This window comes from Camelina sativa, chromosome 11 (genome assembly GCF_030686135.1).
Source record: "Camelina sativa cultivar CO46 ecotype springtype chromosome 11, ASM3068613v1".
Classification (NCBI taxonomy): domain Eukaryota; kingdom Viridiplantae; phylum Streptophyta; class Magnoliopsida; order Brassicales; family Brassicaceae; genus Camelina; species Camelina sativa.
The window spans coordinates 12,067,554-12,094,319 of NC_141890.1; the positions used below are offsets into that span (position 1 = coordinate 12,067,554).

The window sequence follows — 26,766 nt, forward strand, 5'->3', positions numbered from 1 at the left end:
GATGGATATAGTATATCGACCGTACTCGTACCAATCTAATAATTGAGAAGAGATAATATTCGAGCCTCCCAATCAAATTTAGAATTCTTATTGTAGAATACAATAATTTCAAAAGAAAAAATATTGGTTTTAACACTATGTGTTATAAATGTTTTTTGGTGCTCGAATTGGCTTATACGTCTATAGCCTCTTGTTCAAAGTATGGGTCCGATAAGTCGTATTCATATGGATACAAATTCAATAAGTCGTCGTATCTCCATTATATAGAATCGTATCTCTTATGTTGGATATGAAGTAAATATTATCTTTTCAAGGCTATAAATATATAATTTCAAAAATGGAATAAATGAAAACACTTTTGTTTCGTCTATTTGCTAAGAAGAAACGTGGTCGTGGTACTCCGTTTAGTCAACGTCAAGTCTTTGGAAAATTCTACGATGAAACGTAAATCCTTGACCACATTTCACTTTCTTGCTAAAACAAAATAAAATTAATTTTAAAATAGATCATCAAACAAAAAGGTACATCAAGTTGATGAGAACTATAGAAAACCCTACCAAAAGTACACTCTTTCATCTATTGATTCCTTTAATAAAGAGATTTAGAAGTAATGTTCTTTTGTATTTTTGTTTCATTATATGCCCCCACACGGTTTCATGTCTCGCTAATTAAAAAAACAGAACAAAAAAAATCGAGACAATGATGAGTTAGATTGTCTGAACCAAACTTGCAAGTTGTAGTATTGCAATCATTTTTCTAGAACTTTTCGTTTTAATTACTTCAAAAGACTCGTCGTCGATGAGTATTAGCATAAGAATTGTGTTTGCTGTGTCTTGGGGATGTTTTTAGATTGAAAGTGGTTGTGATTATTTAGTTTTAAAGCCAGCATTCTATTTTCATGGGACTCTTTCAGTACGAATTCAAATTGGATAATACTCTAAATAGTATCGACAAAATTCTAAACAATTAAGTAAACATCAATGTGGATCAGTGTATGGAGACATCCGAGGCCTTCATCTATATATATAAATATAATATAGACAAAAATGCAAATGCCGTCTAATGAATTAGGGAGGCCACAAATTAAACACTTCTCTTAAAAAATGAAAAGTCCATTACTTTTTAGGCATCAGTTCTTCCTTCGAGATTAAAATATAACAAAATATGGAGGATATGTATAACATATGTTAGTCGGAGTATTAAAATAAATGAGTTGGTAAGTCTTGTTAGAGAAAACAAGAGAGAATTTGCTATTGAAAACAATGAAACATGACCAAAAAGATTCGTAATATGACCCAATTCAGCCATAAAACTAAGAAATAAATCACATTTAGAGAATTTCTTCGGATTTTCAAAGACAACGTAATCGTGATCACACTCGTGCGTGTATTCAGTAATAGTTGGCCTCTTATACTTGGATCATCGATAAAACACTCTTGTGCAAAGAAAAGAAAAAAGTTTACGCGAGTATCCTCCTCTTTATGTAGTAATCTAGATTCAAATCTGCAAATTCAAGTTCTTTAATCTATTTATTTGCAAAATCAAGTTAGTGTTTGACTAAAAAAAAAAAGAAGTTAGTTTTTGACCATACATCCCAAGGTGTACTTTTTTTTTTTTTGGTGCCAAAACATTCCAATTGGAGTACATTAAAATTAATTTTCTTACATACGTGTCGTCCATCTATGATTCTGTATTATTGGTTTACGTGCAAAAGGAGAAGGAGGTGGTGTATCGAGAAGTACGGATTTGGTTTCTCAATCAACAAGCCGTTTTAATAAACGAAAGAAGAAATTAAAAACTCATAATACGAGATTAGTTAATACTCAAAAGTGACCCCAAACAATTAATTATATTATATCATACAAAGAATTATTTGTTTTCTTCCAAACAAACTGTTGCTTCAATTTTAAGAACACAAGTTTCACTTATAATTTTTAGTTTGCATGAAAGATGTAGTTCCTACATTTTTTACGCAAGTGTAGTTTTATTTTTCAGATATAATTGTATGTTTAAATGTTGTTTGTGTTCAATATCTAAAGTGAACTTTTTTCAAAACTCTCTCAGACACTAACATCAAAGTCTCTACTCCGCAAACTTTCTCCGACGTCGGTGTAGTTCCTGCTCACCGACGTCGGGATCTCTTATCTCTCCACCTTCCTCTCATTAATATTTTTTTTGTTTTTTAAGCTTTTCCCTGTTTTTATTTTTATTACAAATCCCTCTGACCTCCTTAGATCCCGGCGATTTCTCGATAGGCAATGACAAAGGGCGACAGTGGTTTCCGGTTAACCCCCTCACCTTTCCTCTGATTGCTTCAGCCGGTGTAACAGATCCACGAACATCCGACATGCACAACCTCCAATTGGGATGTCGTTTCACCCCTAGAAAAGCTTATATTGAGGCACCAAGTTTAGCAGGCGAGCTCCTCTCTGGACCACTAGCTAATCTTTATCCGGTGGAGACGTTGGAGGCACACGGCGTCTCCTTTTCCATGGCAAGAACCCATCCTTCCAAATTTGCTTTTTCGGTGTGGATACTCGATCCAGCCCCTTTCAACAACTTTGGCTTGCGTATGCTGAAGGCTTGTTCACTGGAGCTGCTCAATCTCTTGCAAATCTATTCATCCTCTCCGTACAGCCGCCGCCGCTCGCTCAATCCCGCTAGGTCAACCATCAAGAGCTTCGGTCTTCTTTTGGTGGGCCTTTCCTTTATTGTCGGCCCATTAACTTCTCAACAAGCTAAGCCCACGAGCACAAAACCCAGGTCAAAATTTTCTGAATATTTTCTAAGGCCTCTTCCATTGTTTCTTCGTTATCTTGATGGTAATGACAGAAGGCTCCTTACACCGTATATCGACAGTTTCGATGTGGGTCCATGAAGATCAATTGCAATCCCTGGTACAAAGCAACCTGTCGTTTATCAATCTTCATCTTAGCGTTTGGCTATTGGGTTTTCTGCCTTTGTTTTCAAACAAATCCAATGGAGGGAGGAAGATCGGCATTATGACTACGCCTCTACGGAGCGGTGGTTACCGAAATATTCTCAACCCCATGTGTCTATATCCCGTGTTCTCTGAGCCTAAGCATGTACAATCTACCAACTTCAGGGATATCTTCCACACAATGATTGGCCCAGCTCTAAACCTCTCTAAGCCCAGGTACGAGAATTTATTTCTCTTGTTGACGCCCAATTTTAGCCAATGGTGTGGTCAAGTTTACGAACTCTGTGGATTCCACTTGAGTAGTAAAGCATCATTGTTGTTGTGGCGTCTCTCTCTTTCCTTGAGAACCTTGGTTATAGTATCCCTATCGGCTTTGACCCATGAATCCTATTGCTTGATGTTCTTTGGTAATTGGATATTGTTTCCAATTTGTCCGAGTCTAGTCTACGGCTTTGGTGTGATCAAGGTCATTCTCTACTCTATGGCAATTCTACCAAACATCTATAAGCCTCAGAGCTCCACAAACCTTGTTCAAAAACTTGTCAAGCTACCACCTCGTGTAGGCTTCCTCAAACCGGAGGGAAGTTTAGCTTTGACCCCTTTATTAACGGCAACCAGTCTGATGACAGTGGCAATCTCTTCATCCGTTTGGCTTGTCCATGGAAGAGCTATCGACAATCTTGATCTCACATGTACCAAAACTTCTTCAAGAATTTGGCTCAAAGCTCTTAAGAACTTATTGCCGATTAATTCTATTTTTCTTTGTTTCTATGTTGTTTTGGCATTGGGGAATGCCTTCTTATCTTGTATTCTAAGCTTTGCTGTAAGAACCTTGTCCTTTGATTAATGAAAGTAAGTGGTTTGACAAAAAAAAAAAAAAATGTTGTTTGTGTTCAAGATCGATCAATTACTGTCATGTCGTTCAAACTTCAAACTTTGAGTTGAGAAGCCCCACGCGAACAATAACGCATTCTTAACATCAGGCTTAGAAGTCAACTCTAAATTTGTTTTCTGACCAAATAATTTTCTTTGCTATCTAGAATATACTATACAAGTATACATCTCTGAATATGAAAATAGTATAAAGAACGTTTTGTTTCCTATAGTAATGGTCGACATAAATAATTCAGTAACTATAATAAATACAAAAATAATTACGCCCATGACAGAAAAAAACAAATCATGATAAGTAATTACGTTATAGAAGAAGAAACGTAGGGATGTTGGAGAACAATGGGCTTTCACTAAGCGGTATCAACTGAAACCATGGCTAGTTTCTCTTCACTCGTCAGATGACACAATTTTATATAAAGTTAATAAACACTATTTGGCCAATACAAATTACGCAGCAATTCGGGTACAAGTTGATATCAGCCTTTAGACATTTAGCTAATTTGATTTACCTAACTTGTGACTATAAGTAATTAACCACTGATTGGTCCAATTTATCTAAATTTTTAATTACATTAATGTTTAAATCATTTTCCCGTCAATAGCATACTCTTAAATCTTAATATATAATATAATAAGCAATATTCATCCATGCGTGCTGATATGGTTTTACTACAATTTATCTTGCATTGCTTTAGGGTCCGAATGGTGACCGCGGTTTTGATTGTGCAGAAAAAGTGGTTTTAGAGTGCGGTACGTATCAACTGCGATACAAGCGATTTGCGAAACAAGTGCGGTTTATACAAAATAATATTTGATTGGTGAAAAAACTATTTGCAGTTCAGTATTAATTCTGTGAATGGTAAAAAAGGAAAAGCGGTGCGGATTACATATATTATAAATAAATTTATTAATAATTAGTATGTTTGTATATTATTGTATGTTATGAATTAATAATAAAAATAATTGTATTTATAAACCTTAAATACTATAGTTGATCAAAAAGTTTTTTTTTTGACATATTGATAAAAAGTTCAACTATAAAAAGATACAATTTTTTTTAAAAAATTATTGATTACTTTGATTTTTCCATAACATATTTGCAATGGTATCTCTTATTTGCGTCATAGCTTCTCTATCTGCTATCTCTGTTGCATCCATGTCACCTATATAATGCTCAAAATTTTGGTTGTTGTTCGTCTTAGTTATTACATCTGCAAAATCTGCATCCGAGAAATTTGAAATCCTGATGAAATTATGTAGTCTCACTGTAGCTATTACCACTCTTTTCTGAATTTGAGCATTATATCTTGGAAAATCAGAAAGTATTCTCCACTTCTTCTTCCAAACTCCAAACGTTCTTTCAATAACAAAACGTAAAGATGCATGACATTGGTTGAACAATTCATGGTTATTCCTTGGAGGAGGACCATAATGAAACTGGGACATATGATATCTCACAACTCGATTTCGTGATGATCTATAAGGAGCAAGAAATCCTTGTTTGTTTGGATAACCAGAATCAACGATATAATACTTATCTGATGGAGGCAAAGGAAACTCGGTATCACTTTGTTGTGCCATTTGCAGAACAGCTGTATTGTGGCATGATCCTGGTGCTCCATTCCAGATATATGTGAATAACATATTCAAATTACATATTGCCATGATGTTCAATGATGCATTATCGTGTCGATTCCAATACATTCTTTGTAACTCAGGCTTTACTTTGACGCATACATGAGTCTCATCCATAGCTCCAACGAATCCACTAAAATATGGCCAATATCTTCGGTCTACCTGAAGTCTTTCAGGAATTCGATAGAGTTCTTGTCTTGTTGGAGTTCTAATATAATCACATGCCAATAACTCAGTTGCCGTAAGAACTTCCCTAAATTTTCTCTGTACAGTTTCTTGATTTCGGCCAAATCTCAAACCAACATCTCTTTGAACTTCATTATGCCCGCATATCTGTAAAACATAGCCACACTTTCTTCAATACTTATATTTAATGTTGGTTGTAGACCATAATTTGTTTGCAACATATTACAAAATGTCGTGAAACATGGAAGTGACATCTGTAATAACTGAAGACAAGCAACAACATCATGTTGTAGTCGATGCCATATATTTCTCCATCCCAAACCTCCATCAGTTTGGGCTGGTGCTCTTTGAAAATATCGATCATAATAAGCCAAAGCTGGTTGAATTACTAACTCTTCAAACTGTTCATTTTCCAAATTCCACAATTTAACTATCTCTTCGTAACTTAAATTGTTTGGGTCTTGTGATCGCAACTGACATATACGAAATGTCTGAAATTACAAACGATATTTCATTAAAGATAAATTATTTTAAAATCTCACAAAATACATAAAATTCAAAAATTAATTATAAAATATAAATCACAAAAAAAACATAAGCGATATTGATTAAGCACGGTATTATTCATCTCCTACATCACTTAGATGACTTTCATTTGGTTCTTGTGGGGTTCCCCAAATATTGAAAAGGCCTCCTGGTCTAGGTGTTTGTGGCATTCGTCCAGATTCAAAATAATTAGTGAAACCGATACCAGCTGAAGTTTCGTGTTGAGTATTCCTCACATTTTCACCTCGGTCACCTAGTGAAAATCCATATTGAACATTTGTTGGAGTTGTCCCAGATGAACCGCCTTGCTGAAAATTTGGTGTTTGTTGCCACGAATGTAAGTTGGATAGTGTGCTCCACTGTGAAGTATTAGGTGGTGTTCCCCACTGTGGATGAGCATTTGGTGGTGTGCCCCAATGTGGAGCATTTGGTGGTGTGCCCCATTGTGGATGAGCATTTGGTGGTGTGCCCCACTGTGGAGCATTTGGTGGTGTGCCCCACGGTTGATAACCAGGACCCCAACCACCAAATGGATTTTGCCCTCCTAAATTATTACCTACAGATGATGGACTACCAGATGATAAACCTCCTGAATGGGACTCCCAAATGAATGACCTGAGCTTAATTGTTTGGGCACATCTTGGTTGTTTCGTGTAACACCAGTCATAGCTTCTAGCAATTGTAGCTTATCTTCGTCAGTGCTTCCTGCTATGTCAATAAAATACTTACGCCAAAAAACTAACTCCTTAAGTGCGTTAATGCATGCCCAATAAAATTTTGTGTACTTTGGTAGGTCTAGCGAAATGAATATTGCTTCCGCTTTTTTAAATTCGTCATAATTATCTTGGTCAAAACCGCCAGGAAGAAGTTGTTGAAAACTTTGTCGTTGAAATTCTCTGTACCCAGCGATGGTGTCTTGTATAGTTGTTTCAAATGATTGTCGCCTACGATTTCTTCGTGAACCACTTCCAATAGATACTCGGGAGCTTCCCCCAGATCTTTGTATGTTACTCCCACGTCTAGCAGTCGACTGCAAATTTAGTCTACTTCGTTGTTGGGTTCTGGGAGCGGAGTGTTGTAAGGTTTCATCGTCATCAATAGTAACACGATACACTTCTTCTTCTTCTTCTTGTGTCTCAGGAACTTGTGTTTGTGGTTCGTCATCACTTTCGGCATCTGAGTCATAAAGATTCTCATCTCCATCTCCATGCTCGTTAAGCAATTGTTCTCTTCTTTGACGAGAGGAGTGTTGAGATTGTGATTGAACATCATGTAATGCGAGACATCGTTTCATCACATCCCAAAACTCAGGCGGTTTTCGGTTGAAGCTTTAAGTTAATTTACAGCCCTAAAATTAAAGTGGATTAGTTTTAAAACCTAAATTTTTATACATAAGTTGATATGCAGAAGGATAATGTGTACTTACAAACTCTTGGTCCGCTTACCATGATTCAGATGCATATATCATAGATGTATCAGGATCAACCGTTATCCCAGTTTTATGCATAAGAACCTTCCATCTTTTATAGTTTTTTTTGAATTCATCCAGCTTGTTTTTGAAGAAACCATAAGTTATATCCATGTTGAACGCTTGATTGAACTTTTTAACCATATACTCTCTACTAATCGCAGTAGGATTTTTAAGAGTGTAATTAGACATGGCAATTGCTTCGTCAAACAATTGAATTAATGTTTTTTTTTGGATGTGCGACCATTTGTACTTGTCTTTGTTCTACATATATTGTTTATACAATATTAACAACCAAGTAAATTTTAACTAATATAATATTTTCTAAAAAGGCAAAACATATATTTACCCGTACTGTTGTTTCTGTAGGAGGAGTTGTAATTTCACTTGGATTTGCTCGTCTGGAAGGATTTGTATTTCGTCGACGATTAGATGACATATCTACATTCATAATAATTAAACAATATGTTATAATATTCACTAAAAATACGTTTTGGAATATATATATGTTTCCCCGATGATGAGACATTATTTGATAAAATAATTAAATTGTTAACAAAAAAAGATATATTTTCCAAAAATACAATAGTAACTTTTTTTTTGAAAACCAGTTACTTATATAAAAAGGGGAGCTATAATGGCTGAGAACAATAAATATTATAATTGTTATATATACTTAGGCATATATGTGTGTTATGTATGATACACATATATATATATAGATTTGCACATGATATCTTATGAAAAAATTTACATATTTTAGAAAATTTATAATAATAGTAAATATTACAAAATTAATCTGAGAAGCAAATTATTACTTTTTATAATATTAGAATCTTTATACATTTAATTATATATACTTGGTATAAAATATATGAAGTATATAACTTATTCTAAACTATTTATAAATTTATTAAAGTACATAATTTATAACTTTAATAAATATTTCAGTTATTTAAGTTATTTTTGTTGGATAAATATTATGTTAATAGTATCTAATTTAAAAATAAATAATGTGATGATCAATTCAAATTTCTTAATAACCAAAAAAATACAGTTTTAAATTTATAATTTTGTGATAACAATAATAATTAAATTATAAAATTAATTACCTTCAAAGTAATGATCCTATATTCTGGAGAGAAGAAGAAAAAAAAAAAAGGGAGGAAAAAGAGAAAGAGAGAGATATTTTTTATGTGTATTCATTTGTTTGCTTTCTTACCTTTTATATACAGTTTTTATTATTTTAAATATTTTTTATTATTTAGAGAGTATGGTTTTATTGGATCACTAGGTTTTGTGCAGACTGTAAAATTAAAGTGCGTTATTCTATCTTTTATATATTATTGTTGTTTTGAAATAAGCAAATCATTCACTTTTAAAAAAAAAAACAAAAAACGCACACTAATGAATAAAAGTGATGATTGGTGACTCATTATCGTTACTGTACTTTTTTTTTTAAATCCGCAAATATACATGTCGCCATTCAACACCTTATTATTAAAAACTAATTAAGAGTACGAACACGTCGTTGTGAAGTATAATCATTATATAATTTACTCTACATTTTTTGTCAACGCATATCTAATTATTGCACTTAGTGTATAAGTCGATTAAATTTAATTATAATAAGCTGATCAATCGTAAAACTTAATCATACCGTCATATGTATTATTGCAAAACTTAATTAATACTACAAAAAAGTCGATCGTCATGACTCATAACAAATTAAATTTTAAAAATACTTCATCAGTGGTCAAAAGACTTTGAACGTTCTTAGTTTTTATAAAATATTATCAAAACATTGATCTAATTAATCTGAGAATCATCTAAGTCAGATTTTTAAAACATGACAAAGTTCACATGCTCATGCATTACCAATCTAGAATCACATAACCCCTCTAATTTTAAGAACGTTCTCAATTCTCATGTTAATATAAAATTCATGAACATCATAATTTTCAATACATGGTGATCATAATTAACAATAATGTTAGTTTGACTTTAGTAAAAAAAGAAGAAGCTTAACCCTAATAATAAACATGGCGACACGCCGACACCGACACGTAGTTAGGTCTAATCTGATGAGCACGAAAGCTGATGTACGCATACGTACATTGATTATGAAAAGTCAAAATAACAAAGTCAATGTGTATTAAGAAACATGTACTGTACCAGTTAAACATGCAATTAATGCTTATTGATCAAATGATTTTTTTTTTTTTTTTTCATATCGAAATTAATCGAAAAAGTGATCATTGTTTATACTATCGGGAACACGAAACATTGAATAAGTCTATGCTTTCGGGAGACGTAACGGGTACAGTACGGATCTGGAAGACCAGTATTATTATTTTTAAAATTACGTAAATTTCTTATTCTATTTTTTTTAAAAATACACTATAATAGTTAATTAAACATGAAAAAAAAAGGCTTTCGTTTTTTAGAATTGCGATGAAAATGCAAAACGACATTCACGCAAAACACAAAATGTTAAACAAAGTGTACTTGTCTACTTAAATCCATATTGATCACATAAGTAATAAGTTTAAAGACTATTATATTTTGAGAAAAAGCCCAATAAGACTAAGGTAACTTAGGCCCAATAAAAATACCCAATTCGTAATTGATAATGCTTTAACCGGCGCCGGGAAACCGCCGATGTGTTGTTTGTGATGGTAAGAAATTATGCGATTTCCCCGGAAAAACTGAGAATTTATTGTTCCGGTCATATAATCTACTCTCTTAGGCACTTAGTTCCTCGCCGGAATTCTATTTCCGGCTGTTATTCTTCAATTAGTAAGAGAAAATATGACCGACACTTCGCGTCCTCTGTTTTGTCTCCGGTTACTTCTATTGACTACAACATGTTCGACGAAATGTCCGAGAAAGAGAACAGGAAGGTGGAGTCGAGTTTTATGTTCTTGCGAGATGTACTTAGATCCTCCATGATGAGAACTGAGACTGAGACTCCAAGGAGTGTCCATTGTTTTGCTTTGAAGTGTGGTTTCCTACTAGATTTGCCTGTATCTTCACAGCTTCTGACGCTTTACGGTAGAACAGGGGACTTGGTGTCTTCTTTGGGTCTGTTTGGTGAACTGAAAGTCAAAGATGTGATTGTTTGGAACAGTATGATCACTGCTCTGAATCAAAATGGTCGTTACATTGCAGCTGTTGGATTGTTCGTTGAGATGATTCAAAAGGGAACTGAGTTTGATTCGACAACTCTTTTACTTGCAGCTTCCGCGTTATCTAGTCTACATCTTTCGAGGAAATGTTCAATGGTACATTGTTTGGCAATTGAGACTGGTTCGGTTTCTGATTCTAGCTTGTGCAATGCATTGATGAATCTATATGCAAAAGGTGAAGACTTGATCTCCGCAGAGAGTGTGTTCGCGCATATGGAGCATCGAGACATTGTTTCTTGGAACACGATTGTGACTAAATGTCTTGCAAATGGTCATCCGAGAAAATCATTGAAGTACTTCAAATCGATGTGTGGTTTAGGACAAGAAGCTGATAGTGTGACTTTTTCATGCGTTATCTCAGCTTGTGGTTCTCTTGAGGACCTTCCTCTTGGAGAATCGTTCCATGGGTTGGTTATACAATCTGGTTATAGCCCAGAAACTCATGTCTCTGTGGCCAACTCGATCATTTCGATGTACTCAAAATGTGGAGATGTCGAGGCTGCGGAAACTGTGTTTGAAGAATTATTGTGCAAGGATGTGATTTCTTGGAATTCAGTCCTTAGTGGGTTTGCTGCAAACGGAATGTTTCAAGAAGCATTTGGTATTTTGAAGGAAATGCAATCAGTGGATAAGATTCAGCCTGATATCGCCACTGTGGTTACAATAACTTCCATATGCGGTGATTTATGTTTGTCACAAGAGGGAAGAGCAGTTCATGGTTATACGGTTCGCAGAGATATGCAATCCAGAGCATTAGAGGTAATAAACAGCATTATTGATATGTATGGTAAATGTGGCTTAACAAGTCAGGCTAGGTTGTTGTTTAAGACAACAACAAATCGAGACTTGGTATCGTGCAACTCAATGATATCTGCTTTTGCGCAAAACGGGTTTACACAAGAAGCTAAGAATCTGTTTAAGGAAGTTGTTAGTGAGTATTCTTTTTCAAAGTTTAGCTTGTCAACTGTGTTGGCAATTCTTACATCTTGTGATTCCTCTAATTCTCTCATCTTTGGCAAATCAGTCCACTGTTGGCTGCAAAAGTTAGGGTTTGGGGATAATATCCTTTCGGCTAATTCAGTTATAAACATGTACATCGGTTGCAAGGACCTAACTTCAGCATTCCTACTGTTAGAGACGATATCTGATACAAGGGATCTCACATCTTGGAACTCTGTTATCTATGGCTGTGCATCAAGTGGTCACCATTTAGAATCATTGAGAGCATTTCAAGCAATGAGTCGTGAAGGGAAAATTCGTCATGACTTGATTACTCTTCTGGGTACTATATCGGCTAGTGGAAACGTCGGACTGATCTTACAAGGAAGGTACTTTCATGGTCTAGCTATTAAAAGTCTGAGGGAACCTGACACCCAACTACAGAACACATTGATCACCATGTATGGTAGATGTAAAGACATTGAGAGTGCAGTGAAGGTCTTTGGCTTGATCTTTGACCCTAACTTGTGTTCCTGGAACTGTGTGATATCAGCTTTGTCCCAGAACAAAGCAGGACGAGAAGTATTTCAACTCTTCAGAAACCTCAAGTTGGAGCCAAACGAGATCACATTGGTTGGTCTTCTGGCTGCCTCGACTCAGCTCGGGTCAACAAGGTATGGTATGCAGGCACACTGTCATCTCATTCGTCGTGGGTTCCAAGCTAACCCTTTTGTCAGTGCAGCACTTGTGGACATGTACAGTAGCTGCGGGATGTTAGAAACCGGCATTAAAGTCTTTAAAAATTCAGGGGTGAAATCAATTTCGGCTTGGAACTCGGTAATCTCTGCATATGGATTCCATGGAATGGGAGAGAAGGCAATGGAGTTATTCAAGGAATTAAGTAGTAGTAACTCAGGGATGGAACCAAACAAGAGCACTTTCATAAGCTTATTGTCAGCTTGCAGCCACTCTGGGTTTATTGATGATGGTCTAAGATATTACAACCAAATGGAGGAAAAATTTGGGGTGAAACCAGTTACCGAGCATTGGGTTTGCATTGTTGACATGCTTGGCCGGGCAGGGAAGCTAAGAGAAGCTTATGAGTTCATCACAAGTATTGGTGAGCCACAAAAGGCAGGTGTATGGGGAGCTTTGTTGAGCGCTTGTAACTATCATGGGGACACAAAGTTGGGAAAAGAAGTTGCAGAAGTTTTGTTTGAAATGGAACCAGACAATGCATCTTACTATATCTCCTTATCTAATACTTATGTGGGGTTGGGAAGTTGGGATGAAGCTGTACGGCTACGGAAGATGGTTGAGGATAATAATTTGAAGAAGCTCCCTGGTTACAGTATTATTGGCGTTGGTGTTAGATAGTGTTTCACGTTCTCTCCTATATCAGCGAATAGTTAAGAGGCTGTATGAGTAGCAAGAAAATAACATAACAATAGGCAATAAATTCCTTGTAAAATCCAAGTAATAACATCACTGTAATTGTTGAAAGCATACAACTCAGGAAATACAAAAGCAAAATAGTGAAACTTTTATTGCTCAGTTAATAAAAGCTGTAGTCGGAAAACGTGGAAGCAAAACTGATGAAACAACAATCATAAGCTTGACAGAAAAAAAACATCTGCTAATGCACTCGGAAAACAGATGGCTGCGCAAAATATCTCGAGCTCATAGATCAACTTCCTCTGAGCAAAAGCCATTCTGGTGCACAATGTTTATCCAGATCATGCCCTATATTCTGTGAATCCATAAAGGAAATGAAGAGAAAATAAACATTTCAGATATTGTTTCCATCAAATGTTGTGATTAATATAAGACATGATTGGATTTTAGAGACTACAGTACCAACCTCGTGGTAGTTGTCCTAATCATCCAAGTAGTAGTATGAGCCAGCATTCTTTTGCTCCCTGTCCTTGGTCGACTCTAATTTGTTGATCCTTGGTCTGAAATTGGTGGGATCTCGTCTGAATGTGATGTTCAGATGCTGCAAGGGAACAAAAGACATATATGGAACTTATTAGCATCAGAACTGCTTTCTTCCCTTTCTTTCTTGCTACAAACGGTGTAACGCAGAGAAAAATAGGAGACTTACAGATAGGAAGAGATTCATTCCACTGAGAAGTGATTGAGGACAATTTGCAGTACAATCAATAGATGGTTGTCCTTCATACACAATGACTCGGTCTGCCAAATAGGTCGCCATTATAAAGTCATGCTCGACTATAAATGCAGTTTTCTTTGCGTGGAGAATGAATCGCTTAATGACTTTAGAAGCCACGATACGTTGCTCCGAATCGAGATATGCACTAGGCTCATCAATCAGGTATATATCTGCAGGCTGCAGTGATTCATAAAATACATGAGATCACTGAGACAGAGAAACACAGCCATATACTATAGACTTTTTAAAACAGAATACTCACCTTGCCGAGACACAGAGCTAATGCAACCCTTTGCAACTCTCCTCCTGAGAGATTGACAACTTCTTGATCCATCAACTGCTCAATCTGAAGTGGTTTCATCACATCCGACACAAATTGAGGATGCATGTAAGAATCTCGAATCTTTTGATGTAGCAAGTGTCTAACTGAATTCTGAAACTTTGGGCTGATCTTTTGTGGCTTGTACGAAACATTGAATTCTGGTATCTCTCTTTCTGGTCCTTCTGTATCATCAGGTTTCAACAAACCCGCCTGCAGATATTACCAATAATACAAATTTAGGAGTACAGTACTTTCTGAAACTCTAACCACAAGAGAACATATCATGAAGGAAGAGAGTACCAGCATACGAATAAATGTTGTCTTCCCAGTACCATTCTCCCCAAGCATAACAATAATCTGAGAATCGGTGAATTCACCTTCTGACACTCTCAACCTGAAGTTTCCTTGAGTTTTGGTCATTGTGGGGTACTTGTACCTAGCGTACGACTGAATTTCTTCAGCACTTTCTTGTGGAGTCTCAGCAACCTTCGAACAAAAGAAAAGCCATTCAGGAACAAGATTGACTCCCTTTGTAAGATAACTTTGCCTCTTCACAATAAAAAAAGAAGTTTACCTTGAAGGTCAAAGATTCATCTCTAAAACGTAAATTTTCGGTAGGAACAAACCCAGCCAAGAAAATGTTGATTCCTTCTCTGACAGAAAAAGGGAGAGTCACCACACCATAGGCTCCTGGTTTCCCATAAAGACAGCAAATGAAATCCGACAAGTAATCAAGAACACTGAGATCATGCTCCACAACAATGACGTAGCTGGAAGAAAGAAAATACTGTGAGTAGCTAATTTTTCTAAAAAATATATATATCAGAAGTAGGAAAAAACAAACCTATTAGGCCTCAGTAGAGAACGAACAACTTGAGCAGCTTTGAGTCTTTGCTTAACATCGAGGTAACTAGATGGTTCATCAAACATGTAAATCTCTGCATGTTGTATGGCAACAACAGCGATTGCAAACCTCTGCAGCTCACCACCAGATAAATTCTCAACATCACGGTCAATGACCTGGTTCAGCTCCAGATCAGCACAGAGCTCTGCCTTCTTACCTCTCTCATCCTTCTGGTCAAGGACCTCTCCAACATTGCCTCGAACAGCTTTTGGGATGTGATCGACATATTGAGGCTTTATAATGGCCTGTCATGCACAGGATATCAGAACTTCCTCAATTGAGCTGCTTAAACCATTAAAATAATACCTAGCTACGTCATGGAGACAAATAGTAAGATCAGTTACAATTGTACCTTTAGATTATCTTCAAGAATACGGGTGAAGTAGTTCTGAAGTTCTGACCCACGGAAGTGAGTCAAGATTTCTTGCCAGTCTGGAGGACTCTGTTCAAGAGGAAACATAAGAATACATCGACTAGGAAAGAGACGCAATCTCGAAGACATAAATATAGAAACTCAAGAGAGGCTATTACAGTGAAACGGCCCAAATTAGGTTTGAGCTTTCCAGCCAAAATTTTCAGAGCAGTTGATTTTCCAATACCATTTGTTCCAACCAACCCTAGCACCTGCCCCGGCCTTGGAACTGGGAGCCTAGCAGTAAAGACAGAGATTCAATCGTCTAAACTAGAGAAGAGGGGTCAATATTCCAGGAAAAGAATAGCTAAACAAACCTGTGCAACTTAAAAGTGTTTGGCCCATAACGATGGGTAGTATCTTTCTCCAAGTCTCTCGGAAGATTGATAATCTGAATGGCTTCAAATGGGCATTTCTGTAATTGTGCAACAGCAGAGAACATTTAGCATCCCAGTTTTGGAAACATTTCCAAAAGGCAAATTTCATACTGTAAAGAGGCTATGCATACATACCTTCACACAAATACCGCAACCAATGCACAACTCCTCTGAGATAAAAGCAAGCTTGGAACCAACAGTCACCTCAATACAAAGTTTCCCTAATATAAAGGCAAGTTGATACATAAGTGGCAACGAAATTTGTAAAGTTACAACAAAAACTTCAAGTAAGAACGACAAGCTAACGAATCCTCTCTGTACTAATTCGTGAGACACACATGACATAGCCAATCAAATACAGTACAGTGATAATAAATTACACCATACGCAAGACCACAAATTCAAATTTGGATAAGAATATACACCTGTCTTGACCACAGGACAACTCTTCTTGCACTCTTGGCGACATTTCTTTGGCTTGCAACGGTCTGAACTTACAATAGCAATACGTGTCAATCGATCTGCCATCTCTCAAGGGGTCTACAAAATACATGAAATATATAGTTTAACTGCCTGAGGAAGATGCAACATATGTATACACAATATGATAGAAAAGGAAAAAAAAAAAAAAAAAAAAAACACAATTGGTAGTCTGCACAAAGCCACAAACCATTCGCCACCACTATGATAACTAGTATAACTATTATTAGAAAGCTAAAACAAACAGATTAAAATCTACCAAAATAGAAACATCACAGTTATAGAGCTAACTTGATTAATTCATTGACATGCAAAATTTTAAGAATCAAGATATTGGAAAACGCAAATTCAATACTCGGAATAAAAAGGGTGAATCGAATTTATAAAAAAAAAAGTGAAATATGAATTATACAACTCGTCAACATATATCTATACAACCCAAAGTTTGACACTTGCCCGAAAAATGAAAACAATCGAGAGAGATAGAAAACAACAAATCCAAACACTTTCAATACAATTACGAGAGTTTTGAAAGGTGTATCGATGGTTCAATACAATCCCAGATGTAAGAACTCAACTGCTAAATAAATCGAGAACCAAACACCCAAAACTTGTAAATCGGTGACATATCGGAAAATCACCTGACATGAAATCCAAAACTCTCCAATCGAAGAGAAAAGGGATATATATTGAGATTAGTACCTGAGATAATTGAGAGATTCGGATCGAAGGGTAGAGGTTTGATTGAAATGAAAAAGCGTGTGCCGATTCTTCTAAGGAACCAGCGGAGAGCATACGCACGCACCTGAGAGTTACGCTTTGCCCAAAATGAAGCAAAGCAAAAAAGGAAAAGGCTAAACTTTAGGGTTTTCCGAATTATTTGATTTAGTTTGACCCGATTCGCTTTTAATTGGGCTTGGGTCGGTTACTTTATATGTGGTGTCGGAAAGGGAAAGCCCCTTCACATGTAATAATATTTGAATGTGTTTTGTTGTGTTGTGTTGTGTTGTGTTGTAGATATAACTTGTCAAAATCTTCCAACTTTTTGTTTCTTTACTCTTAAGGAAAGTTTTTTTTTCCCTTTTTTCTATATAGTTTTATCTGTTCATTTGGGTCAACAAGTATTATTAATCATAAGTCATATATTGAATTAATCAAAATGATCTACATAAAATTGAACACGTTGTTGTGAACTACTACAAAAACACTTATATATGTTTGTAATACTTTCTAAAAAGAACAATAAATAATAAAGAGATAGAAAAGAGAAGCCACCAGAGTGAAATAGACTTTCTTTGATCAAAGATAACTTCTATATATCATTCTTCTTACAACATCTTATTTATAGTGAACTCCAAAAAAAAACATGAGTCACACACTTATACATTTGGTAATGACAAGTGGTGAACTACAAAAGACAAATGGTGTGTTGTATAATATTATATGAACAAGTGTCATGACATGTGTTTTGTGATGGATTAATCACATTTGTATTTTATAATACTCCCCCTTGATTATCCATCACCATTAACGAGTTACGTACTACCTCATTAAAAACCTTGTCACGGAAAAACCCATTGGGAGAAAAACCATGACAAGGGAAAAAGAGTATAGTAACGTAATCTCCCCCTCGAAAAGATATGTATAATATTTCTTCATAAATCTCGTAGATGACGCATTCCAATACTGTGAATATGCTTTCTGAATGTGGTAGTCGGAAGCGCCTTTGTGAACAGATATGCTACATTGTCACTTGAGCGGATATGTTGGATATCAACTTCCTTCTTTTGCTCGAGTTATTGAGTGTAGGAGAAAAATCTTGGAGGTATATGCTTTATTTTGTCGCTCTTGATGTAACCTTCTTTGATTTGGGTGACACAAGCAGCATTGTCTTCAAATAATGTTGTTGGCTCTTTACTGGTGACTATTCCACTCGATTCTTGTATGTGGTTAGTCATTGATCTGAGCCATATACATTCCCTCGATGCTTCATGAAGAGCAATTATTTCTGCATGATTTGAGGAAGTGGCGACCAATGTCTGTTTCTGTGATTGCCATGAGATTGCAGTTCCTCCAATTGTGAAACATATCCAGTTTGGGATCGGGATTTATGTGGATCTGATAAATATCCTGCATCTGCAAAACCAACTAGACCAACCAAAGAGTTTCTAGGATAGAATAATCCCAAGTCAATCGTACCTTGAAGATAACAGAGAATATGTTTTATCCTATTCCAATGTCTGCGAGTAGGGGATGAGTTATATCTTGCAAGTAGATTAGTAGCAAATGCAATATCTGATCTAGTGCAATTTGCAAGGTACATGAGTCCACCAATAACATAGAATGTTAAAAAATACAAGTCATATATTGAATGAGTCAAAAAATTGTTCTCAGTAAAAGTGAAATTTCTCACGAGGTCCTTGTGTCCTTCTCTCGTTATTGCATATAATGTTAACTTAATGTTGTTTGCTTTTCTTTTAAATCATAAAAGAGCATGAGATTAGTCGAAGTACTTAGGAGTTCATAACACCGAAATAAAATAAATTATAAAAGCAAAACAAAGAAGAAGAACATGAGCAGTACTGAGAACAAGATACAAGGTCAGTATCTGCAATAGCATAAAAACTTTGAGTACTTCACCAACATCAACTTATCAAACGCAAGAGATACTAAAAAAAAGAGATTCTCAAAAATAGCACCAAAATAAGTTTTTTTCCAAACTTAGCACAACATCTCTAAAATTCCAAAAATAGCACTAATTAATCTTTCAAAATTAAATTCTAAATTCAAAATACTAAACCCTACCTTTTAAAACTATACCCTAAATGTGAAATTGAGAACCCAAACCTAAAAACAAAAATTTTAAAAATTAATTTTAAATATTTTGATGTGTTAAATAGTGCTATTTTGGGAAATTTTTGGAATGTGTGCTATAATTATCTATTGTTTTAGTGCTATTTTAAGATATTTCTCATAAAAAAATAGAACCAAAAACCAAACACAAACTGTCATTAAAATATCAAAACATAGATAGTTTCAAAGGACCTGCTATTGAGAGATTAAAGAAACCTCTTCTGCAGAGACCATAAAAGGTTTTAATACTAGCACTCTCCAAATTATTTCCTCAACCAGCAATCTCTAAACCGACATAGTTAAAATGATATATATAAGTTTGAAGGGGAGATTATTAGAAACATCGGTCAGGTAATAAGACTATACTGGAGGAGAGGACCATAGGGGACACTTTTGAGATTACTTCCACTTCTTGAATTTGCCTCCTCCTCCGAACATACCATGTTTCCCGTGCTTTCCATGCTTGAACTTTCCTCCATGCTTGAATTTGCCTCCATGCTTTCCGTGCTTGAACTTACCATGACCATGACCACCAAAGCCATGAGCAGGGCCATGGCCGTAACCTCCATGTCCTACATGCCCATAAGGGTTGTGAGAGGCATGACCAACGTGGTGAGCTCCATAGGCTGCTGCGGCTGCACCAGCTGCGCCAGCTATCATTCCTCCGAGTCCACCACCAGAATGTCCTGGATGAAGCAAGAAAATAAGTATTACATGGAGAACCTCAAAGTAGCAGAAATGCATAGAAGAGACCACAAAGTTGTTCATATGATAATCCCAATCGATTAAAAATGCACTTCGACTTAGATCGTTAAGGTTAAAACATCAATGCATGTCTGAGTAACACCCCAAAAACACCAATGAAAAAAAGGACAGTAAACTCAATAACCATCAACAGCCATCAACAATTACAAACCATTAACAGCCATAAAAAAAAAAGGACAGGAAACTCAACAACCATCAAAATTACAAGCTACAAGGTGAGATCTTTCTTAGCTTTTACACAAAAAACCATCAACAATTTACAAATTATAGTCCTATATCATTCTTCAAACTAGACACAAATCAACAGAGCTTCAAAATAGCCTCAAAAAGAAAAAACCTACAAAGGAGAGATCTTTAACGGGATCATACCTGAATGGTGAGCTCCAGGTGCAGGGTAGCCTGCAGGAGGGTAACCACCTTGTGCAGGAGGATAACCACTAGGTGCGGGAGGGTAAGCACCAGGAGGATATCCAGCAGGCGGGTAGCCTCCAGCTGGAGGATACCCTTGTGGTGGGTAACCTTGTGGCGGATACCCACCTTGACCGGGTGGGTAATGATGTCCTCCTCCTGGGAAACCATGAAACCCTTTCTCTTGCTCATCATGATGCTTGTCTTTACCACCTCCCATTGTTAATATTCAATTCAGAAAAATATAACCTACAAATAGAGTTTGTGATACATCATTAGGGTCAAAGATCAAGCAAATTTAAACACTTGTTAGCTTCAAAAACAAATCTGATACATAATCACGGATCAAAACCAGAGTACATCTTAAGAATGGCCATCAACAAAAAAAAAAAAAAAAAGTGGTTCCAAATACAAAACAATCATTTCAGCAACGAAGAAACGCGGATCGATCATTCAGATCAAGAGAACGATCACAGATACGATATACGGGTTCGATTGAGCACTCTGTATACGAATGATCATAGATAAAAGTGCGATCAAAAGGAAGATTAGAGAATACTTACCGAGATACGAATTGCGAAGTCAGAACGAAATTGGAACAAAAGAACAAAGTTGGGATATATAATGGATAGGCGTGGGTGTCCGTATCCAATAATATTAATTACTTAACGCGTTACCATTTTTGAATAAGCAAATTTTGCATTATTTTATCTTTTAATTGTTTTTTTGGGGTCCTCCAATTACTATGACAATCACAAATCGAACACTGTAGACTTCAATTCTCTCTCTCAACTCCGAATATATTAACGGAAAACAAACTACTCAGAAAATAATCTTTGAATACAATCACTTTATTTCTTTTGAGTGTTATAAGCTTATTATGCATAATGCATAGAAGAATAGGTGGTCTTTCTGGATATTTGTGGCTCTAGTTGTGTGTTTAAAAAGTTTACAAAAAAGTATTGGGGTCTAACGAGAGTATGTAAAACTTAAAGGTCAAGTAGTAAATAAAAATATCACGTCGTGGGAACGCGCAATGGACACGGAGTTCTGAGAAGAAAGAACATGGTTAAGGAAAATATCTTAAAAAGTGTCTTAAAAAGTCTTTATCCTTTAACTTGATAAAATACCAAAATTGGTTTGGTGGAGGATAAAATAAAGTAGATTGCCAATAGAATCTGGTCCTCCACAAATCATAATTAACTTTTGCTTTATATCTTGTTAATTATTCAAACACATGTTGTGATATTACTATATTAGAGATTCTCCACTACATCTGGTTAGAAACAAACTATGTCCTAAAAGTAATAATTAACAAATGCACTAAATGTCAAATGCAAAGTTCATAACTTTGTTCTGTATACACACATCTTTATGCACTCTATGTTCATCTCTCGCGAACAAACTCAAACCATTCAACATAAGGTAAATCGCTTCATTCTCCACATGACCGTGTTCACCTACAGTGAAAGTGTGATTCTTTCCGTTCACCTGAATCACGCTTTCACCTGGATACTTCTTAATGTTCCTGTGTTTCATCATGGACCTGATCCTCGCAAAACCATCCCACATACCAGCAGCTGCATATATGTTTGCCATTTCTACATAAGGCGCAGCCATTTGCGGTTCCAAGTTAAAAAGACTGTCAGCCGCCTGTTCAGCTATCTTTACATTGCGGTGGATCTTGCACGCACTAAGCAATGTGCCCCATATGCCAGCATCGGGTTTAACTGACATGTTACGGATAAGTTCTAATGCTTCTTCGAGCTTTCCCTTTTTTCCAAGAAGATCTACCATACAAGAGTAATGTTCTAACCCAGGACTGATGTTGTGTACTTGTTTCATGATGAGAAAACACTCCCAACCTTTCTCCAGAGAACCCGAATGAGCACAAGCCTGAAGAACGGCAAGGAATGTTATGTGATTTGGTTTACGATCCAAATCTATCATCTTGTCGAATAGTTCCAAAGCTTTGCCGAAGATTCCGTTCAAAGCATATCCAGCTATCATTGTAGTCCATGTGACGACAGTTTTCTCAGACATGTTATCGAAGATGTCTCGAGCTTCGGGTATACTTCCACATTTTGAGTACATATCAATGAGAGCATTGCAAACCATGACATTACCTTTCTTGCACCCGTACATATCTGCTCTAGCATCTATCCATTTTCCAATCTCCAGTGAACCAAATTTTCCACAACCTGAAATGAGGGAGAGTAAGGTAACTAGATCTGGTTTCTCTCCTGTTTTGGCCATGACATGAAATAAGGCCAAAGCTTCATCCATGTCGCCTTTCTCAGCATACGCACTTATCATCACAGTCCAAGAAACACATGTTCTGAAAGGCATTATGTCAAACAAAAGCCTCGCTGAACAAGTATCCCCGGATTTCGAATACATAGAAATGAAAGTATTGATCGCTTCCATATCTTGATCCGTACCGAGATGGATTGCATGAGAATGAATCAATCTTCCTTGTGTTAGTGTATCAGGGTTCTGACCCGATGCAGCCAGGTTAATAAAGGTGCTCAAATCAGGCTTAAACTTTTCACGCAGCATCAACCGGTAAAGACCAGAAGCAGCAAATACTTCACTAAAAACTGAATATGCTTTGAACATAGAATTCCAAGACACAACAGTTCTGTCACCTCTGTCAATAGCTTCAAAGACTGATTTTGCTGAATCCAAATCACCACATTTCGCATAACTAGAAATCCAAGTATTTGCAACTGTAACTTGTACATCTACACCTAAATGTATCCCTAAAGCATGCATAGCCTTCAAAAGCTTCAAACTTTTTTCAAAGGAAGCAGAATGAATCAATGCCATAACAGTCACAGAATCAGGTGGGATCTGGTAAAGTCTCATTTCACGAAATAGAGAAAACGCCTTATTCGTGTGACCCGAGTGACAAAAACCAGAGAGCATTGCGTTCCAAGTGGTAACATCTCTCTCAGGCATTCTCTCAAACACCTTGGCTGCATAATCCAGAGAATTACATTTCACAAACATATCAACCGTCGCAGTCCCAACGAACACATCAGACCAAAACGGAGACTTTAAAACATGGGCATTAAGCATCTCACAGTATGCAGTATCAGAGAGTCTAGCACACGCCTTCGCCACGAATGGAAAGGTAAAGTTGTTTGGTTCAAATCCTCCGCGCTTCATTTCTCTAAATATAAGAAGTGATTCCACGGGATCATTTCGATTCACCGCTTCTCGTATCTGAAAGTTCCAAGCATTAACAGATGATAATCCATGAAAACGATTCAACCGGCGCTGAATCAAGGACATGGATTCTCTCACTTGCTGTCCAAATGCCTCCGGCGGGAAAGCAAAACTTAAAAACGCACCGTTTTGTTTGCGATTCTTAAACATAGTTGTTCCACGTTACCGAATTAAACAAGTGAAGGGAACTAACAAACAGTAATAAGCTCATTAAGCTTCTTTATAAACGCACATTATACAAGGACAAAAAAACAATCGCACATATCTCTCAATCTCAACCGGAACCATAACTTATGGTCGAGGACAAAATAAACATAGCATAGGACTCAGTTTCTCCTTCGGTTGGTGTTGTATCGATGCTTACGAGACTTTTCTTCTTCTTCTTCCGATGACCACTCATGTTTCTGCTTTCTACTTCTACTTCTACAGTTTGATTCCAAATCAGATTCTGAATTCTTATTGCTTCTGTATCTGTCAGAAAACCCTTCAGGATCATCATACACATGCTTTTCTTTGCCTTTCACACTCCTGTGATGCCTCTCAGAATCAAGATATGATGATCTTGATTTCTTCTCGGATCTGTGACGATTCTCAGACTCCATATCGACGTATCTGTGTCTTCTCTCATCGTATCTATGCTCTTTCTCCACTCTATGAAGCTTTCCAGGCTCCAAATTATCATGTTTCTGACTTTTTTCTGAAACAGGATCGTTATTATACACTTGCTTTCTCTCCCTGTGATGGCTTTTGTAATCATCTTCTGATCTTTTCTTTCTACTATTGTGACTTCTATAATAATCTGAATCATCAGATGAAGGGGCTCTATCCATGATTTCCTTCCGTTTTTGGTGTTTCTCGTCATCGTAATGCTCTTCTCTGTGACTGTTTCCTTGGTGGTAAACCTCAGATTTTAATGTCGCAGACGGATCTACATGCTTGGTGTGTCTTCTCCTACTCACACGGTAACTGTCAGAGTCTGAATCTTCCGAGGAGACTGACTCAGAATCATACTGCTTCTTGCTCCTCTTCTTAATTTTCTTACGCTTCTTCGAACCTCTCTTCTCTCTACTATCTTCTGAGCCTGTTGAAGATTCATCAGTCTCCTCAACAGTACGAGATGAATGCTTCTTGTGCTTCTTGTTCTTTTTGGAATTTCTTTTCTTATCCGACGACATACTCTTAAGTAATTCTATTGGGATGCTGCCCTCAAGGAACCCTGGGTATCAAAAGAAATTGGAAAAATAAGTATGTACAATATAAACAATGAGATGGGATTTGTGATAGGAAAAACCTTTAGAGAAATAAGAACTTCACCTCCATATTCGTCAAATATATCTTCAGCGACAATTTGTTGATTTGGATCGTCGAGATCAAAACCCCCACGAGGTGGACTTAACCCAGGCTTTTGTTTCAACTCCCACTTCAGAGGCTGCCAAAAGTTGAGAACATTTCCGGTTAATGATACATAAACCATTCAACCTTCAGTTATCCAAACCTATGCCAAACTAGTTGACGAAAGATTTTAAAGGATGAGAATTAAGAGAAATTAACACCAACCTCACTGGGATCTGTATGCGCAATGATAGCAGTCAAAGGATCATCTCTTTTCAGTCGAAGTTCTTCATTTGGCATTACTGCATCCTTTAATGGACAGTCACGATCACCACTTTGGTGCCCAAAGTTTCCACATCTCAGACATTTCACGTTACGCACTTCCACCGCAAATGGCTTTACTCTCCCAGGAATACCAGTCTCCATCCTGCCCAATTCCAATCATATTATGTTATGAGAAATATTTCATTTACATGCTGCAATACTTCCACAATGACACTGGAGTATTTAACTATTAATACATTTGAAAAGTAAGAAAATATGGCAATACCTTGGTGCATTTTTAAGGACCTCAAATTCTTCTTCAGTAGGAAGGGCACGCCCAAAAACATCTTTGGGACGTGGTTTCTTCCTTTCCTGTCCTGTACGGTCTCCCCCGCCTTGCGATTCTTCTGGTCTACATTACATCAAAGAGAGAAAATAAGCTATTGTCAAACTTCCTCTTCGAGGATGTAACTTTCTACAACAATTTGTCAAATCAAATATTAGTTTCTGTCAACATACTTAGAACCAACATTATCGTCCGCCATTGAATCCTGAGTTGAAGAACCCTGACCCTTGTTTTTCTCAGCTGCGTATTCTGCTGCTTTGGCACTTTCAGGATCATAGCCAGGTGGGCGAACATACATGAAACTCACAGCTTTCATCGTTTCGATCTGTTACAAAACAAAACTAAGTAGAATCACTACCAGTTCACCAAATCTGAATGCTTCTATATACGTTTTTGCCATCTACCTAAAGATCAAAAGAGTTCTAGAAGGAGAGACAGTATTGATTGGTGAGAGTCAGCAACAAGTGCATATACAATTCAGCCTAAGAATACAGAAACCCTAATCTGAAGCCTTAGGAGCAACCCTACGGTACTAAAAACTAAGATCCGAATAACATAAACCCTAATCTAACTAAAAAGAAACTAACCTTCTCTCTTTCTTTCTTCGAGATAAGAGCCGCTTGCTTGAAAAACTCCTGCTCTTGCGCAAACTACAAATCCACGAAACAGGGAAGTTAGGATAACACGAATTGAATCGATTAAGAGAAACCGGTGTCCATATGAGATAAGTACCTCGCGAGCCACCTCTTCGGCTCTGCGATCGTGTTGGGCATGAGTCTGCTCGGCGATCCATTTGCGGCGCTGGTTGGGATAAGAAAGAGGATGCCATGGCTTCTGGTTCAGGAAAGAGTGGCTCCAAGCGGTACCGGATTTGGTCTTGTAATCGACCTCCAAGCTACCGCCGGTAACTTTCCCGCCGGCGAATCTCTTGCTCAGCCGTATTCCGCTTCCTTCTTCGCTCCCGTCCATGTCTGAGCCAAAAACAATGCCTAATGCGTCGCAATTTTTAATTACTCCCTCCGCTTCTTTTTAGATTTTTCAATTTATATTAAAAATATCTAATTTGCCCCCATTGTTATGCTATATTTATTTATATTATTTA

General features: G+C 36.7%; 5 protein-coding genes and 2 pseudogenes across 7 annotated transcripts; 1 reads left to right on the top strand and 6 right to left on the bottom strand.

The window, feature by feature from the left end:
* Positions 1 to 4,900: 4,900 nt before the first annotated feature.
* On the bottom strand, positions 4,901 to 5,700 carry LOC109127272 (nuclease). Its single transcript, XM_019231847.2, has one exon. The coding sequence runs from the start codon at positions 5,585 to 5,587 to the stop codon at positions 4,901 to 4,903; it is 687 nt and encodes a 228-aa protein (XP_019087392.2). The 5' UTR covers positions 5,588 to 5,700.
* Positions 5,701 to 6,276: 576 nt separating this feature from the next.
* LOC104723118 (uncharacterized) lies at positions 6,277 to 8,191 on the bottom strand (annotated as a pseudogene).
* Positions 8,192 to 10,307: 2,116 nt separating this feature from the next.
* On the top strand, positions 10,308 to 13,361 carry LOC104723120 (pentatricopeptide repeat-containing protein At4g19220, mitochondrial). The gene has a single exon (XM_010441432.3). It carries the CDS (start codon positions 10,346 to 10,348, stop codon positions 13,172 to 13,174), a length of 2,829 nt encoding a protein of 942 aa, XP_010439734.3. The 5' UTR covers positions 10,308 to 10,345; the 3' UTR covers positions 13,175 to 13,361.
* LOC104723121 (ABC transporter E family member 2) lies at positions 13,235 to 17,564 on the bottom strand. Its single transcript, XM_087470972.1, has 13 exons — positions 17,168 to 17,564; positions 16,411 to 16,525; positions 16,121 to 16,206; positions 15,926 to 16,023; positions 15,728 to 15,845; positions 15,549 to 15,638; positions 15,137 to 15,441; positions 14,867 to 15,062; positions 14,593 to 14,778; positions 14,233 to 14,502; positions 13,902 to 14,147; positions 13,659 to 13,793; positions 13,235 to 13,547 (listed from the first exon to the last, which is right to left on the bottom strand). Exons 2-12 carry the CDS (start codon positions 16,511 to 16,513, stop codon positions 13,674 to 13,676), a joined length of 1,818 nt encoding a protein of 605 aa, XP_087327098.1. The 5' UTR covers positions 16,514 to 16,525; positions 17,168 to 17,564; the 3' UTR covers positions 13,235 to 13,547; positions 13,659 to 13,673.
* A 1,893-nt stretch (positions 17,565 to 19,457) lies between these two features.
* LOC104723124 (uncharacterized) lies at positions 19,458 to 21,562 on the bottom strand. Its single transcript, XM_010441435.3, has 3 exons — positions 21,055 to 21,562; positions 20,453 to 20,740; positions 19,458 to 20,004 (listed from the first exon to the last, which is right to left on the bottom strand). The coding sequence occupies exons 2-3, from the start codon at positions 20,709 to 20,711 to the stop codon at positions 19,718 to 19,720; spliced, it is 546 nt and encodes a 181-aa protein (XP_010439737.1). The 5' UTR covers positions 20,712 to 20,740; positions 21,055 to 21,562; the 3' UTR covers positions 19,458 to 19,717.
* A 122-nt stretch (positions 21,563 to 21,684) lies between these two features.
* Positions 21,685 to 23,872, bottom strand: LOC104723125 (pentatricopeptide repeat-containing protein At4g19191, mitochondrial pseudogene; annotated as a pseudogene). The gene has a single exon (XR_015572547.1). The product of XR_015572547.1 is annotated as a pentatricopeptide repeat-containing protein At4g19191, mitochondrial pseudogene (transcript).
* LOC104723126 (putative zinc finger CCHC domain-containing protein At4g19190) lies at positions 23,850 to 26,724 on the bottom strand. Of its 2 annotated transcripts, none has more exons than XM_010441437.3 (7): positions 26,397 to 26,724; positions 26,252 to 26,314; positions 25,838 to 25,989; positions 25,605 to 25,730; positions 25,280 to 25,481; positions 25,037 to 25,151; positions 23,850 to 24,938 (listed from the first exon to the last, which is right to left on the bottom strand). In XM_010441437.3, exons 1-7 carry the CDS (start codon positions 26,631 to 26,633, stop codon positions 24,049 to 24,051), a joined length of 1,785 nt encoding a protein of 594 aa, XP_010439739.1. In that variant the 5' UTR covers positions 26,634 to 26,724; the 3' UTR covers positions 23,850 to 24,048. The 2 variants fall into 2 exon arrangements, with proteins under 2 accessions (XP_010439739.1, XP_087331691.1); XM_087475565.1 differs by having other exon boundaries at positions 25,014 to 25,151; positions 26,397 to 26,690.
* Positions 26,725 to 26,766: the final 42 nt, after the last annotated feature.

Coding starts and splice junctions, on each gene's coding strand:
- LOC109127272 (XM_019231847.2), bottom strand. CDS start 5,587: ATGGATGAGACTCATGTATGCGTCAAAGTAAAGCCTGAGTTACAAAGA.
- LOC104723120 (XM_010441432.3), top strand. CDS start 10,346: ATGGTAAGAAATTATGCGATTTCCCCGGAAAAACTGAGAATTTATTGT.
- LOC104723121 (XM_087470972.1), bottom strand. CDS start 16,513: ATGGCAGATCGATTGACACGTATTGCTATTGTAAGTTCAGACCGTTGC. Junction 15,639..15,727: donor CTAATTTGGGCCGTTTCACT/GTAATAGCCTCT, acceptor CCTCTTGAACAG/AGTCCTCCAGACTGGCAAGA. Junction 13,794..13,901: donor GAATGAATCTCTTCCTATCT/GTAAGTCTCCTA, acceptor GTTCCCTTGCAG/CATCTGAACATCACATTCAG.
- LOC104723124 (XM_010441435.3), bottom strand. CDS start 20,711: ATGGGAGGTGGTAAAGACAAGCATCATGATGAGCAAGAGAAAGGGTTT. Junction 20,005..20,452: donor ACCTGGAGCTCACCATTCAG/GTATGATCCCGT, acceptor TGCTTCATCCAG/GACATTCTGGTGGTGGACTC.
- LOC104723126 (XM_010441437.3), bottom strand. CDS start 26,633: ATGGACGGGAGCGAAGAAGGAAGCGGAATACGGCTGAGCAAGAGATTC. Junction 26,315..26,396: donor CCGAAGAGGTGGCTCGCGAG/GTACTTATCTCA, acceptor GTGGATTTGTAG/TTTGCGCAAGAGCAGGAGTT. Junction 25,482..25,604: donor GTCCTTAAAAATGCACCAAG/GTATTGCCATAT, acceptor GGAATTGGGCAG/GATGGAGACTGGTATTCCTG.